The 15,900-nt window shown below is 49.1% G+C and overlaps 1 protein-coding gene across 5 annotated transcripts in view; it reads right to left on the bottom strand.

Annotated features, from left to right (window-relative positions):
- Positions 1 to 15,900, bottom strand: part of USP20 (ubiquitin specific peptidase 20) — a 47,029-nt gene that overhangs the window by 16,737 nt on the left and 14,392 nt on the right. For all 5 annotated transcript variants that reach the window (XM_033193723.1, XM_033193704.1, XM_033193711.1 and 2 more), the window contains exons 2-10: positions 15,368 to 15,479; positions 12,671 to 12,767; positions 8,408 to 8,461; positions 6,709 to 6,771; positions 6,231 to 6,359; positions 4,126 to 4,222; positions 3,551 to 3,620; positions 2,197 to 2,310; positions 109 to 187 (exon numbers count right to left, since the gene is read on the bottom strand). In XM_033193723.1, coding sequence (XP_033049614.1) covers positions 109 to 187; positions 2,197 to 2,310; positions 3,551 to 3,620; positions 4,126 to 4,222; positions 6,231 to 6,359; positions 6,709 to 6,771; positions 8,408 to 8,461; positions 12,671 to 12,751 — 687 coding nt within the window. In that variant the 5' untranslated portion in view covers positions 12,752 to 12,767; positions 15,368 to 15,479. The remainder of the gene's footprint in view (positions 1 to 108; positions 188 to 2,196; positions 2,311 to 3,550; positions 3,621 to 4,125; positions 4,223 to 6,230; positions 6,360 to 6,708; positions 6,772 to 8,407; positions 8,462 to 12,670; positions 12,768 to 15,367; positions 15,480 to 15,900) is intronic.

Here is a 15,900-nt window from a genome sequence, read left to right as displayed (position 1 = left end):
CAACCAGTGCTCAGCTGCCACTGCGAGTTTCCACTCTGGTTTTAGCATCAAAGTCAGGCCTGGTGGGTCATGGCCTTGAGTGTCCCCTGGGCAGCTCAGATGGCTTACCTGCTGGGCATAGCCTCGGAACATTGGGTTGACCAACTTGATCCCATGAGACAGACTGGTGGGGACCACGTAGCTTGGCCTGTAGGAAGTCCAAACCCATTAGTACAGGTAGCCTGCCTTGAGCTGCTCACTCCCGAGAGAGGCAGGCAGCCAGCTAGTCAGGTTAGATCAGAGTGAGGCATTTCCTGACATTTGGGGAGGGGCCTACTCAGCCAGGAGCCCCAGAGGCTCACACATCTCTGCAGACAAGAAGAAAATGTCAAGTCATAGCTGCCTCAATTAAGCAAAGAGCTCAAATAAAATGGCATTATTTCCTGCTGGTGCACAACAAACTCGCCTAAACATGATTTGTTTTTGTTCTGAAACCCTTACTGTGGTTTTCTCATTTCAAAAGACATGTTCATTATTGACAAATCTAAAATTTCAGAAAAGTACGGGAGAAAAACACCACCACTAATGGCACCAGATACTTACCATTAGATTTCTGGATTTTTCTGTGAAACTACAGATGCATATACAAAAATACATACAGATATACACTTAAACTTGGCTTCTTACACAGCAGAAATATACTGTACCACACTGGTTTTCTTGTTTTTTTGTTTTGTTTTGTTTTGTTTTGAGACAGTCTTGCTCTGCTTCCCAGGCTGGAGTGCAGTGGCACGATCTTGGCTCGCTGCAACCTCCGCCTCCCAGGTTCAAGTGATTCTCCTGTCTCAGCCTCCCAAAGTGCAGGGACTACAGGTGTGCGCCACTATGCCCAGCTAATTTTTGTATTTTTAGTAGAGACGGGGTTTCACCATATTGGCCAGGCTGGTCTCGAAGTCCTGACCTTGTAATCCACCCGCCTCGGCCTCCCAAAGTGCTGGGATTACAGGAGTGATCCACTGCACGCAGACTTTTTTTTTTTTTTTGAGACAGGGTCTCACTCTGTCACCCAGGCTGAAGTGCAATGGCATGATCAAGACTGACTGCAGCCTGCCTCAACCTCCTGGGCCAAGCAATCCTCCCACCTCAGCCTCCTGAGTAGCTGGGACCACAAGTGTACACACCACACTCAGCTAATTTTGTAGTTTTTGTAGAGGTGGGGTCTTGCTATGTTGTCCAGGCTGGTCTCAAACTCCCAGGCTCAAATGATTCTCTTGCCTTGGCCTCTCAAAGTGCTGGATTTACGGGTGTCAGTGACTGCGTCTGGCCCCACGCTGGTTTTTAATCTGCTTCTACACGTAATACATATTTCTCCCATGCTGGGTTTTTTTGTTGTTGTTTTTGGGTTTTTTTTGAGACAGAGTCTGGCTCTGTCGCCAGGTTGGAGTACAGTGGCGCAATCTCGGCTCACTGCCACCTCCGCCTCCCAGGTTCAAGTGATTCTCCTGCCTCAGCCTCCCGAGTAGCTGGGACTACAGGTGCGTACCACCATGCCCAGCTAATTTTTGCATTTTTATTAAACACGGGGTTTCACCATGTTGGCCAGGATGGTCTCAATCTCTTGACCTCGTGATCTGCCTGCCTCAGCTTCTCAAAGTGCTGGGATTACAGGCATGAGCCACTGCGCCTGGCCCTACGCTGGTTTTTCATCTGCTTCTACACATAATACATATTTCTATGTGCTCATTTTAAATTATTCTCAACTTTGACTTTTCCTGGAGAAATAGATCTAATCACAGACTCTGGTCTTTAAATTCATTTCATACTGTGCCAGAAGCTCCATCCAGTCTGTGCCCCCCTGACCCACACCTCCTCCTACACACGCAGCTGTGGCTGAGGCTGGGTCACCATGTCTCTTGGCAAAGACATCTACCCAGTGGCTGCTGGCTAGGGTCAACAGCAGGTCAAATTCTAGCTCACCTTTTGCAGGTTCCATGACCTTGAGCAAGATACTTAAAGTTCTCTGCACCTCAGTTTCCCTATTTGTAAAACAGGACTGGATGCAATTTCCACCCCGCAGGCTTGCTACAAGCATTACCCAGGACAAAGTGAGGCAGGTCCTCGCTGGGGGCTGAATCCATAGGAAGAGCTCAATCATGGGTGCTGACAGGAAACCCCAGTCCCCACACACCACCCGAGGCTAGGGATGCAGCTGCTCACCGTTTCTTGTGCCAGACCTCAGAGACCAGCTTCTGGTAGCTCTTGCATAGGGCTGGCTTTTTGTCTGTGCGCACCAGGCCTCCGCACTCCAGGAAGAACTGAGTCAGCGGTGGGCTGGGTGCAAGGGAGAGAGCGAGCCACGTCAGGAAAGCAAACGAGGCAGGTGGCACAGTTTAGAAAGGACTGTGTAGCGGGGAGACCTGAGTGCTCGCGCAGGGAGCACAGTGACCCTGGACCCAGAAACGCCTAAAGGTGACTAGAAGGCTCCTACCAGTTATGAGAAAATTGTATCCTCCAAAATTCATCTGTGAAGCCCTAATCCCCAGTACCTGAGAGTGTGACCATATCTAGAGACAGTGTATTTTTATTTTATTTTATCTCATCTTATTTTATTATTATTTTTATTATTTTGAAACAGAGTCTCACTCTGTTGCCCAGGCTGGAGTGCAGTGGTACAGTCTTGGTTCACTGCAACCTCTGCCTCCCAGGTTCAAGTGCTTCTCCTGCCTTAGCCTCCCAAGTAGCTGGGATTACAGGCATATGCCACCACACCTGGCTAATTTTTTTGTATTTTTAGTAGAGACAGGGTTTCACCGTGTTAGCCAGGATGGTCTTGATCTCCTGACCTTGTGATCCACCTGCCTCGGCCTACCAAAGTGCTGAGATTATAGGTGTGAGCCACTGCACCCGGCCTGGGTGCGGTCAATTATTAACAATAATTGACCTGCATCCTGCTACCTGAGGATAGTTACTAGGAACATTTTAGGACATAGTCTCCCAGACTTTTCTACACATTTGTACCCATTCCCTCTCTCCTTCCTGCATACATATACTGCATCTCTAATCTCCACTGGGTAGGAGAAGCATGTCAGACACGGGAGACATTCTTGGCCTCATGGAGCTGATAGCCTTTCCTTAATGGAAAATCGCGTTTCTCTCGTAAAATGAGATTTTACCATACAATGCTTTATAACCTCCTTTTTCCCCGACTCACCGGATTCTGAACCCTGTTTTGTTTCCATGCATGCTGTCTTGTGCCATTTTTCCTGCACTTGCTGCAAGGGCTATGAGAATTTATACTCCCTTGCAGATGGGCCTTTAAATCATTTCCAATAAACAACAGAGCAGTGAGCCTCCTTGCATGTACAACTTCCCCAGCATTTCCAGTTATCTCCTCAGGATACATTCCGACTGGGGAGATTGCTGGGTCAAAGGGCATGCATGTTTTTAGGGATTTTGCTGCTGTGCATCCTATACATGTATTTGTGGGCAACAGGCTGGGAGCTGCTACCGCTGCTGTTTCCGGGGCTTTGCCAGGGACAGCTCTCAGCTCTCAGACAAAGCATCGACCTACCAATTGGACAGGGCCTGCAGGGCAGCGTTCATATAGCAGGAGTTCCCGAGGTTCTTCATGCCCGTGAGGCCTGGGAAATAAACACAATGGGGGGAGCAGGTGAGCGCCCTACCCTGCTGAGGAGACTTTGCAAGTCACAACTGGCACAAAGCTGTGGCTCTCAACTGCCCAGGACCCAAGAGGAGGACATGGTGGAAGTGTTCCACCCCAGGGATCTTCCCAAGAAACCAACAAGGTTCCTGTCACAGCAGCTGTGGTTACCTGAGTGTTTTAAACAGATGAACTCCTTTGCCCCTCCGCCCAGCCAGGCCCACTGTCCACACCATACAGCAGAGGGGCTGGCCTGCCCAGGGTCACCCAGCTGGGAGAGGGGACAAGATAGCTGGCTCTCCAGAAGCTTAGCTAGGCCAGCCAGCTTCTGGAGGGAAGCCACCATGCTATGCAGCTTATCCGTCACCCTATCCTTCCTTGTCCATATAGCAGGTGCAAATAAAGACCAAGACTCTGGTGGTTTCCAGCCTCCAGGTGAGGCCCCCACCCAGTCCATCAGCTTCCCCTGCTGTGGGGGCCATTACCTCGAGGTTTCAGGTCATCGTCCTCTGACTCAGACTCTCCTTCATCAGCCACAGCAATAGGAACAGCTTTCAGAGGGTGGGAGGGTGGCGGGGAGTCCTGTGTTAAAGACCCCAAGTGAGGAAAACAGGGAACAGAGGGGCTGGAGTCAGAGGCCCAGGTGTCTCCCAAGGGCTGGAAGTCCAGCCCCACTGCCTGGAAGCCCCCACTGGGCTGAGCCAGTCAATTTGAGCAGAGGGCACTGTGAAAAGAGAGAGATTTGGTGGCCTTGCCCTGGGAACTCCTTGATTTGTTTGTGCCTGTGTTTTTTCAGAGATGGGGTCTTGCTTTGTCACCCAGGCTGGAGTGCAGTGGCACAATCAGAGCTCACTGCTGACTCCAACTTCTGAGCTCGAGGGGTCCTTCCACCTCACCCTTCTCAGTAGTTGAGACTACAGGCGCATGCCACAGCACCCAGCTAACCTTTTTATATTGCCCAGGCTGGTCTCAAATTCCTGGGCTCCAGCGATCCTCCCAAAGTGTTAGGATAACATGAGCCACCATGCCCAGCTTTTGACTTTTATTTTTTTATTGACAATAATAAAAAATATTTTATTTATAATAAATTTGGGAAAAATAGAAACATAAATAAACATGCAAACCCATTTTCCTGAGAGAACTACTGTTAATAGTCTGTATGTATATTATGTAGACTTTGTTTAAGAGATAGTCTTGCTCTGTCGCCCAGGCTGGAGTGCAGTAGCTCATTGCAATCTTGAACTCCTGGGCTCAAGTGATCCTCCCACCTCAGCCTCCCAAGTAGCTGGGACTACAAGCATGCGCTACCATGCCTGACTAATTTTATTTTCTGTTGAGATGGGGTCTCACTCTGTTGCCCAGGCTGGTCTCAAACTCCTGGGCTCAAGCAATCCTCCTGCCTTGGCCCAGCAAAGGGCTGAGATTACAGGCGTGAGGCACGGCGCCCAGCCTATATTATATAGACTTTTAACTGTTAATACACATGTACAACAAAAATAAGATATTGCATATACTGTTTTATAGCCTTTTCTATAAAAATTCATAAACATCTACCAAGTTCACAAATGCATTCAATAAGCACTTATCAAGCCCTATCATGTGACTGACTGAACAGAAGGAGAGGCCAGGTGCGGTGGCTCCTGCCTGTAATCCCAGCACTTTGGGAGGCCAAGGCAGGTGGATTACTTGAGGTCAGGAGTTCAAGACCAGCCTGGTCAACATGGCGAAACCCTGACTCTACTAAAAATATGAAAATCAGTCAGGTGTGGTGGCAGGTGCCTGTAATCCTAGCTACTCAGGAAGTTGAGGCAGGAAATCAGTTGAACCCAGGAGGCAGAGGTTGCAGTGAGCTGAGATTGCACCACTGCACTCCAGTCTGGGCAACAGAGCAAGACTCGGTCTCAAAAAATTAAATTAAAATAAAATAAAATAAATGGAGGAGACAGCCATGCAATGCCACATACATGTCCTGGCTTCTCCTCTAGCAGGCAGCTCTGCCATCCAGGATTACTGACCATTCCCTGAGGACAGGCCTGGGGCTGGGCCCTCCAGGTCATGGGCTTGCTGACCCGCCGTCTCTAAGGTTGCACAGCACACACTCTTGATCAAAGGACCATTCTCTGGTTGACATTACCAGGTGGTGTCTGGGCATTTCCCATGGAGAAGTGTGCTGTAGCAACTACCTGGAATTCCCTTAGGAACGGTTTCAGATCTGGGATGGCCAGAGGCCATCTGTGACCTCGTCAACCCTCTCCATAAGGTCTCGGTCTACACTCACCTCATGGCCCTGAGCCCACCCCAACAACTACACTCTCTCTGCACAGCCACCCCATGGTCTCCAAGCCCCTCAAGGGAGGCCCTACTCTCAGTCACCTCTGCACCCTCATGGCCTCACACATGCCTTAGCACAGAGTTGGGCTCAGTGAGCATGTGCTGATGTGAGCTCCTCAAAGTCACCTGAAAACATATTGACCCAGGAACAGACACCTCTGGGACCTACTGACCCATGTTCCACGGATGCTCAGGTCGCACTGCCTCATCCTCAACACAGTGTTGCCAACAACCAAACAGAGCCCACCACACAGGTTACCTGTTCAGAGAACTTGGAGGAGCCCGGCGGAGGGGCTGCCAGCCGCTGCTCCAGGAACACCTCCTTCTCACAGGCGTAACACCACAGCCGGAATGTGGTCAGGTTCACGGTCAAGTTGTGCTTTTTTGCCTAGAGGGTGATATCCAAAACGAGGTCCAAGGTATTCTGGCCTAACAAGTGCCCCAACCTGTGATGGCTACTCTGCTCCCTAGCCTCTCAGTAACAGGCCCTGTCAGGACAGAGACCAGAAGCTCAAATTTTGCTTACCCCCCCCAGTCAGGACCCTGAGGGCTGCTGCTTATCAAAAGGTGCAGATGCAAAATGTTTTTACCTGCATCCCCCCTTCTTTGCAGGAGCCATGCTAGGATGACACCATTTATTGCCCCAGCCATTTAGGCCCAGAGCAGGAAGGTGGAGCTGGGGTTTGAACCCCAGGCCATCTAACTGCAGGGCCCATACTCTCAGCCACCACACTCACCTGTGCATGAATGGTGCTGTGGTCAGCGAAGGATTCTCCACAGCCAACATAGGAGCAGGAGACCTGGGAAGAGAGGGGAGGAGAATGGACTGGAGCTTGCCAAAAGGATGGTGTCAACACAGTGTCTCTTGTTCCATCCCAAAGTCAGTGCCCCCACCTCTCCTGAACAGGGACTACAAGGGACTGACGCTCCGCCATCTCAAAGGAACACAGGTCTACAGGTCCGCACACCTGAAATTCTGTTGGGCAGTGATGGATGGTAAACACTGTCCCTGCCCTCTGAGTGAGACAAGCAGTATGCCCTGGGCTGCTGCTCTCCAGCAAGACCAGGTGGGGTCCCGGCTGGGGCCTGGCTGCTGGGGACCCAGACCCTCCCCGTCCACTAAAACCCCATGTGAAGTGGGGTCAGTTATTGAGACCTATGTTTTTGGTGGGGATCCTAGGCCTCACAGCCATTTTCTAATGGGGGATGCTGAATGGGGACCAGGTGTTTGAAACAAGGGGCACAGATAGTGGGAGCCCAGTATGGACCCAGTACCCCACAGCAGGGCCCGCATGCCCCTGATGATGCTGCCTTGAAAGGGCCCTCGCACTCTCCTATCCCAGATCTACCCACCCTCCAAGGCCCACTCAGTGCCTCCACTGTGAGCCTCCATGCCAGCCAGTAGCCAATGGCCAATGCCACACTCCTATAGGAGTGCCTGCTGTCACTGCCACCTGTGATCAGCAGGTGCCATTTTCTGCATCAGGCTCCCACCTCTGTCTAAGGGGACTGTGGCTCCTATGAGGTAGGACCATGTCCTACACTTGTAACAGCCCAGGAGATAACATCTGGCCCTTCTTGCTTCCCCTGGATACACAGTGTCTTGCTGTCTACTTTGTGCTGAGTGACAGGGCTGAGCAGAAGAGGCCAGAATTCCACTGGGGGCCCCTGCGCTTCTGCAAAGACTGACTGGCTGTCTTCACTCACTGCTGCTGTCTTTGTTGTTTTTACTTGTGGGTTTTTTTTTTTTTTTTAAAGAAATTTTAAGTAACAGTCATTTTTAGTATGACTATAAAAATACATGCTTGGAAACATTTTTTAAACACTACAGAGAAAAAAAAGAAAATTATCCTACCACTCGGGGAAAACTGTCATGTTTTCATACCTCTACTTTTACTCTTTTTAGTAACCAGTAATCATCCAGACCCTTCCAGCTTCTCCCGGACACCATCTCATGGCTAGTCACAGGCATCCGTCTTGTCCAGTTCTACCCTAACCCCATGAGGCGGGGACAGTTGTCAGTTGTCAGTGTTGCGTCCTCTTTCTTATAGACAGGTAATGAAGGTTCAGAGAAAAAATGAGACTGGCCCGGGGAGAGACGCTGCTGAGCAGCAGTGCCAGGCCTCAAAGCCAAGACACCCACGTCGACTCACACATAAACATGCCAGGCTAGAATTCTGTCCTATGAAGAAGGGAGCCTTCGGTCCAGAGCCTTCTCCAACCTATTTTTTTCTCCTGTCATTTTTAATTGCTGCCAGAATGGCCAGCCCAGGATTCGCTGACTCTGGAGCCCTGTGCCCCTGCCCAAGGTTTCTCGCACTGCCCACCAGGGATGGAAGTTCCCAGCCCACAGTCTAGCCCACTGCACCAGCCTGTGCAGTGCTGACAACAGGTGGAAGCAGTTCCATGCCCCCGATGGCCACAAGGGTCTTTTACCTGGAGACAGGCCCAAAGGTTTGGTCCGGTGACCCCACATGACTGACAGGTTCCCTGTGTGGGTTGAGAGGAGAGAGAAACAGCAGGTGTGAGGAGCCCATTGAGGGGCTGAGCGCTGGGGCTGCTCCTGCCTGGAGGGCCCCACCTGGCTGACATGCACTCAGAAGGTCTCAGCTTCGAGCCCTGGCCCCAGAAAGGCCTTCGCCAGACTACCTGTCCAAATTAGGCTCCCAGGGGAGCACTTTATACTTTACTGTTTGAATTCTATCCTGTGCCTCTAAAAACATTTTCTAACCAACATTTTATGATTTTAGTGTCTATAACCTAATCTTGGAAAATAAAATCATGTAAGAGACTCATTAACATGCTCTCTTACCACCCCTTCTACTCTTCCTTTTCTTGCACTGAATTATTTCAGCCTTTCTACCCATTAGATGAGGGCTCCATGAAAGAGGGATGGTCTGTTTTGCCTACCCCTGGGAGTTCACAGGACCTGATATAAATGAAGAGTTCACTAGACCTGGCAAACCCCAGGAAATGCCCAGGTTTCTGGTGGTCTGGGCGTCAGAGGCTGTTCTGTGTCTATCGCTATCCTTTCTCTCCTCCTTGCTTTAATAATGGGATGCGTGGATTTTAGCTGAGCACACAGCTAGCTTGCTGCAGAAGATATTTCCCAACTTCCACCACGATCATGTGGGTTCAGTTCTAGTCAATGAGAAGACAGCAAAAACCATGTGTGCCACTTCTGCGCTGTGTGCTACCCTTGCTCTTTCTCCTCTTACCATTGGCTGGAATGGGGATGTAATGGCAGGAGCTGAAGCAACCACCTTGGACTCAGGAAGAGAGCCACATGTTGAGAATGGTAGAGCCACCCTACCAGTCCTCCCTACCTGTGGTCTGCTCTGTGAGAGAAAGGAAACTTCTATCTCATTTACGCCACTCTATTTTAGGGACTCTTTATTACAGCAACTTAATTTGTGCCCCAAATAACTGTATCTGTGCATTTCTAAAACAGCAATTCCCAGCCGAGGCCCTACAACATCTATTGTGCTTCCACCAGTTGTGAGAGGAACTCTGAGTGTTGGTCTTCGACAGCAGCTACAGTATCAGGCTCCACCACAGTGGGAGCAGACCCTTGGAGAGGATAATCCAAGTCCCCAGCTGAGTTCTTTTTTTTTTTTTTTTTGAGATGGAGTCTTGCTCTGTCTCCCAAGCTGAAGCGCAGTGGTGAGATACAACCTCTTCTTCCTGGGTTCAAGTGATTCTCCTGCCTCAGTCTCCCGAGTAGCTGGGATTACAGGTGCCAGTCACCACACCTGGCTAATTTTTGTATTTGTAGTAGAGACAGGGTTTCATCATTTTGGCCAGGCTGGTCTCAAACTCCTGACCTTAGGTAATCCACCCCCCTTGGCCTCCCAAAGGGCTGGGATCATAGGCATGAGCCACCGCACCTGGCCTCCAGCTGAGTTCCCAGGCTGGAGTGCAGTGGTGTGATGTCGGCTCACTGCAAGCTCCGCCTCTTGGGTTCATGCTATTCTCCTGCCTCTCAGCCTCCCGAATAGCTGGGACTACAGGCGCCCGCCACCTCACCTGGCTAATTTTTTGTATTTTTAGTAGAAACTGGTTTTCACCATGTTAGCCAGGATGGTCTCGATCTCCTGACCTGTGATCTGTCTGCCTCGGCCTCCCAAAGTGCTGGGATTACAGGTGTGAGCCACCATGCCCAGCCTGCTGAGTTTTTTACACACTACTTACAGAATCCCTTCCAGTCTCTGTAGCAGGGCCCAGCAACATCACCCTTTCGCTGAGGTCACAACCTTGTCACAGAGCAAGGTCAGCAGGTGAAGCCAATGAGCCTGGACAGCAGGTAAAGCCAATAAGCCTGGAGCCCAGTGCAGCAAGGTCACAAAGCTCCCACCAAGAAAGCCTGGCTTCCCCCAGGGTGGCCATGTCAGCTCCCAGGCCTCCATGGCCTCCTTCTCATTCTCACTACACCCATATTCCAGCCATGTTTGTAAAAAGCCTGAACATGGGGTTGAAGTGAAGCAGCTCATCCCATACCATGAAGCTGAGAGCTGCACTCTGTGGTTTAGGGTCTCTCACGGAGGATGCTGTGGGTGCCAGGAGATCAGTCTGCTTAGCAGACTCAAAGCCGCAACCCAAACCTTCCTGAATTTGTCATCTCTCTTGTGATTTTTTGAGTTCACAATTCACTCTCCTCTTCCCAGGTTTTTTTTTTTCCATTTCAGTTATTTGATTTATAAAAGTATCGTATGCTTGCTATAACAATTCAGATGACATCTATATGTTGTGTATGATATGAAATATTTCCCTCTGTACATTCTTCTTACACAAAACATGTATGCCTAGATCTTGAGGGCGTGATTTTTAGTAAAAATAAGATCACACAATACATATTTATCTATAACGTGCCTGTGTCTCCTTTGAGGGTCACTCAAGTCCGTACAGGAAGACTGCATCTCCTCTGTGGTAGCTGCACACTCTGGACACACCATAACTGATTCACCCATCCCCTTTCTGAGGATTATTCAGGTGCCACCAGTTTTTCCCTTTTACAAATAATGCTCAATAAATACTGCTGTATCGTATGTTTATAACTGGTGATTACATTTCTATGGGATAAATTCCCAGAAGCAGAATTGCTTCTCTAAAAGTTACAGTAATTCCCAGCCCTACCACAACGTGAATGGCCCATTTTCTCCATAACTGTCAGCGACGAATGGATCAATCTCTTTCCGCCCATCTGCAAAATGGTATCATCCTATTTCGTTAGCAATATCCATAAGCACGAGAGTGAAGTCAGCCATCTTTTTCCGAAACTTTCTTGTCATTTCTACCTCTTTTACTGGTAAGGACCTGCTCATATCCCTGCTCTTTCTGAGTATTTTAGAACGGCGCTGGTTTTATTTTGTAACTTTCTGGATACCCAGAGAGGACCTGAAGTTATGATCTCTGACACACAGGCCCAGAGCACCCCAGACACGCCCGGTCTCTACTCTAGAGGCACTAACAGGCTTCTGAACGGCTGCCAGTCCCAGCACAAACATTCCTGTGCTCCACCTCTCTTCTCCCACCTGCTTCATCCCCTCCCTGCTCTCAGATTCCCTAAGAAGCAGAGAGAAACACAGCATCAGACAGTGCAAACACATCCGAGCCTCACTCTGCCCCACTTTACACTGCAAGAGGCGAAGTCACTTCAAAAGCAGCTATAAACACTATGAAGAACCACTCACATGCCAGGCCTCATGACAAAACCAGCTCAGGCCAAAGGCCACCAAGAACCTGCTGGTGCGGTGAGGCCAGGCGACCAGCATTAGGTGCCAACATGCCCAGGAATCCCACTCCTGGGAACATGCCTGCATGTAGCTCTGCCCATGGATGCAATGACTTTTCTACAAGGCCGTTCATCGCAGCATCGTTTGTTATTGGCAAGAGGTCGCAAAGGGTCCAGGTGTCTACCCACAGAGCATCGGTCACTGTGACCACACGATGAAATATGATGCAGCTTCAAGGTAACAAATGAGAAAGCTGTCTCTATGCACTGACGTCCAAAGGGCTCCAAGATGCATTGTCATGTGAACAAAGCAAGTTACGAAACAGAGAGGATTGTATACCATGTTTCATGTAAGAAAGGGCAACACTTAAAATGAGTTTATCTGCTTGTATTCACATAAAGAAACTGAAAAGATACAAAAGAGAGTAAGTGCTTACCCGAGGGTGGGCCGGGGAGGGTGGGCAAAGGGGTGAGAGAAGGACTTCTTGACATTTATCGTTTTATACTGTTTCATTTGTAACCATGTCGAGTATTACCTTTTCAAACATTTTCACTTACCACCACCAAAACGATGGCAATGCGTCCCCCTACTTTGAGAAGAGGCCCAGCTGGCTTCCTGCTCAGGCCTCCCTGAGCCCTCCTCGGGCCTCATTTGTAATAACACTCCTGGACTTGGAAAGCAGCATTCATTCCCTGCCTTGGAGAGGCTCTGTGCACCCGCCCCAACAGCTAATGGACAGTGAGCATTGTGGTTCCCAAATGGCCTGGTCTAAACTATAATTAATGGCTATTAGGACACAGCCTCCGGAAGGTGGTCTCCCAAGCAGACGCCAGCATTTCCATTTACACAGAAGGCTGAGCAGAGACGCTCAAGGAACCAGTTTTTCCACCGCTTCAGAAATGTCCACACCCCAGGAAAGAGGTAGCCCTGGATGTGGGCCCTGGCCCCATAAGGTCTGACCCTTTACCTTAGATTTGAGCAGCAAGTCCTCTTTGGTCACCTCCCCTATGGAGTCGAGGTGAGGGCAAAGGTCCCTGGAGTCCCCCATCCTGGCCTGGGCTCACCTATGAGAAGACACAAGCAATCCTGAGTTAATGGCAGCCAGTGCTGGCAGGAGGTAGGGAGGTGAGTGGTTAAGTACATGACTTTGGCCTTGAGTCCTGGTCTGCCACAAACCAGCTGGTAACCTGGGGAAGTTGCTTAACCTTTTTGAGCATTACTTTCCTTGTCTAAGAAGATAACAGTTACCCCAATGGGTCGTTCCTAGGTCACGGAGACAACGTCTGTCAAATGCCTGGCGTAATCCCTGATGCAGAGAAAGCCCATGGCAGGTGGCAGGTATCGTGATCAGAATTATTGGTAGGGAAGACACAGGAGTCCTGTCTGCATGCAGGGAACTGCACACCAGACAATCTAAAACCACAGATGTTTCGTTAGAAGGAGGCCAAATCCATGTTCATCCAAGAATTCAGGCAGAGGAGGGGGCAGTGTAGAAAGGCTGGGTTTCAAAAAGGCAAGCAGCAGATGCTGACACTGGTCTTCTCAAGAGCCTCTGGGAAGCCAAGGGCTGGCAGACCACTTATCCCACTTCTCGTGGGAGTCCCCCAGGGAGTGGGGTTTGAACACCAGACCACCATGGGAGCAGGCCATGCAGCATGGCCTCCAGAGAATGTCTTCTGAGAGTAGGGAGAAAGTCAGAAAGGCAAGAGAACAACCTAGAAAGCAGTCTGGAACTGTGTTTGCCAAAACATCAATAGTGGTGCATCTGCTGATGGGTTTCAAGCAATGAAGAAAAAAAAAGCTCTGTTGCTTTTGTTTAACTGACACATGTTCATTATAAAAACAAAACTCAAAGAAAGCACAAAGTAAAATAAATCACTGAGAACAAGTAGCAAACATCTTTCCCAACATTCTTCTGCATTTCTTTCTCTTTTAAATCAGGGGATAAAAATATATCTGTCCTAGAAGATAAATGCTGCCCTCAAGGGAGCATCTGGGTGATGATAAACAGCTCTGTATCTTGATTATGGGGTGCTTACATGGATCTACACGTGTGTTAAAAGTGCAAAGAACTGAACACACACGAGTGCCTACAGAACTAGTGAAATCTGAATAAGCTCCATGGATTATGCCAACGTCACTTTACTGATTGTACTACAGACATACAAGGATGTATTATTAGCTGGGATGCTGGTGCATGCCTGTAGTCCCAGCTACCAAGAGGCTCAGGTAGGAGATCATGTGAGCCCAGGAGTTCAAGGCTGCAGTGAGCTGTGACCATGCCACTGCACTCCAGCCTGGGTGACAGAGCAAGACCTCGTCTCAAAAAAAAAAAAGTATGTGTTACTCTTACCATTAAGGGAAACTGGGTGAAGGTACAAAGTACCTTAGCGTACACTTTTTGCAACTGCCTGTGAATCTATAATTATTTCAAAAGAAAACATTAAAAAATGAATAACTAAAGAAATGCTTCACATACGGTATTTTAGCAGAAGCAAATCCAGGAATCTGACTGCTAATTACAGCTTCAAACTGTTGCCAAATAAGGTCCAAACCAACCAAAGATGTAACTGGAGGCAAGATTGCTTTAACCAAAGGTAGAAGCCTCTATGTCTGCAGGGGTCTAAAAAACAAAACAAAAGACTAGGTGCGGTGGCTCATGCCTGTAATCCCAGCACTTTGGAAGGCCGAGGCGGGCAGGTTACCTGAGGTCAGGAGATCAAGACCAACCTGACTAACATGGAGAAACCCCATCTCTACTAAAAATACAAAATTAGCCAGGCGTGGTGCACATGTCTATAATCCCAGCTACTCAGGAGGCTGAGGCAGGAGAATCACTTGAACCCAGGAGGCGGAGGTTGCAGTGGGCCAAGATCATGCCATTGAACTGCAGCCTGGGCAACAAGAGCAAAACTCCACCTCAAAAAAAAAAAAAACAAAACAAAAGCAGAAGCTGCATGTGTGCCCCCTGATCTGAGAGGTGGACCCCCCAGACTCCTCCTTACGTGCCCCTCCCTGTCCCAAATGGTCAGCCAGGGTCAACTGGCCAGATTTCCATTCAGAACATGAGTAACTAGCACTCATGAGGTGTCAGATACTAAGGTAAGAGCTTTTTGTGCATTCGTTTATGAAAAACTATCCCAGCAATCATTGAGGCAGCTGTGATTACCCCATTTCACAGACTAAGGAACAGAAGATCCTTCTTGTCTAAGGCCTCACAGGAATGTTGGTGCTAGAGCTGAGCCTCAAGTTGGTCAGATCCTAAAGGCCTGCTCAGTTGCTTTCTAACTTGTATAAAACGTAAATGTGCAAAAGTGGGCAGAACTTATTGTCACATTGAAGATGAGCATAAAGAAAAAAAGGAAAAAACAAAGTAGACTGAACTGTATAACACACTTCCATATTTCCATGTACCTAGACTCCTCAATCAACAACTCATGGCCAATCTTGCTTCATCTCAACCTCCTGCTTCCTCTTGCTTTTGTAGCAAATCCCAGACACACAGGCGATCACATTCCATCTGTATTTTTCTAAGAGATGAGGACTTGAAAAAAAAAACAACCCCTATAATAACAATTCCATTCTCTCATCGACAGAGAAAAATCCATGTATCCTCCTCAGTATGTGTTGAAGGGACCCACCTGAGAGGAGGCCACGGGCTTACCTCTGGGTGACACGAAGTCCGCAGGAAGCGGCCAGCATTCGCATCCTTCGTTGACAGCTGACAGCAATGGGCTGCAGTGGTCTGGAGTGAGTAGAGGCCTCTGGCAAGGAGTCTGGGGGATGAACCAGGGCATTTCACACAGTTCTGTTACTATTTTTGAGACAGGGTCTTGCTCGCTTGCCCAGGCTGGAGAGCAGTGGCGTGATCACAGCTTGATCTTCCAGGCTCAAGCGATCCTCCCACCTCAACTTCCCAGGTAGTTGGGACTATAGGTATGCACCACCACACCCAGCTAATTTCTTTAAAATTTCTTATAGAGACAGGGTGTTGCTTTGTTGTCCAGGCTGGTCTTGAACTCCTGGGCTCAAGTAATCCTCCCACCTCGGGTCTCCCAAAGTGCTGAGATTACAGGCCTGAGCCACTGTGCCCAGAGAGTTCTGTTATTTTAAAATCATTCTTAGCACCAACTAGAAGCTAAAAAGGGCCCAGCATTCCTCCCAGCATTCATTCGGGAGGAACGAATTTCGGGATAC

This window comes from Trachypithecus francoisi, unplaced genomic scaffold (assembly GCF_009764315.1).
Source record: "Trachypithecus francoisi isolate TF-2019V2 unplaced genomic scaffold, Tfra_2.0 Contig01585, whole genome shotgun sequence".
Classification (NCBI taxonomy): domain Eukaryota; kingdom Metazoa; phylum Chordata; class Mammalia; order Primates; family Cercopithecidae; genus Trachypithecus; species Trachypithecus francoisi.
This window is presented reverse-complemented; position numbering and strand designations above follow the sequence as displayed.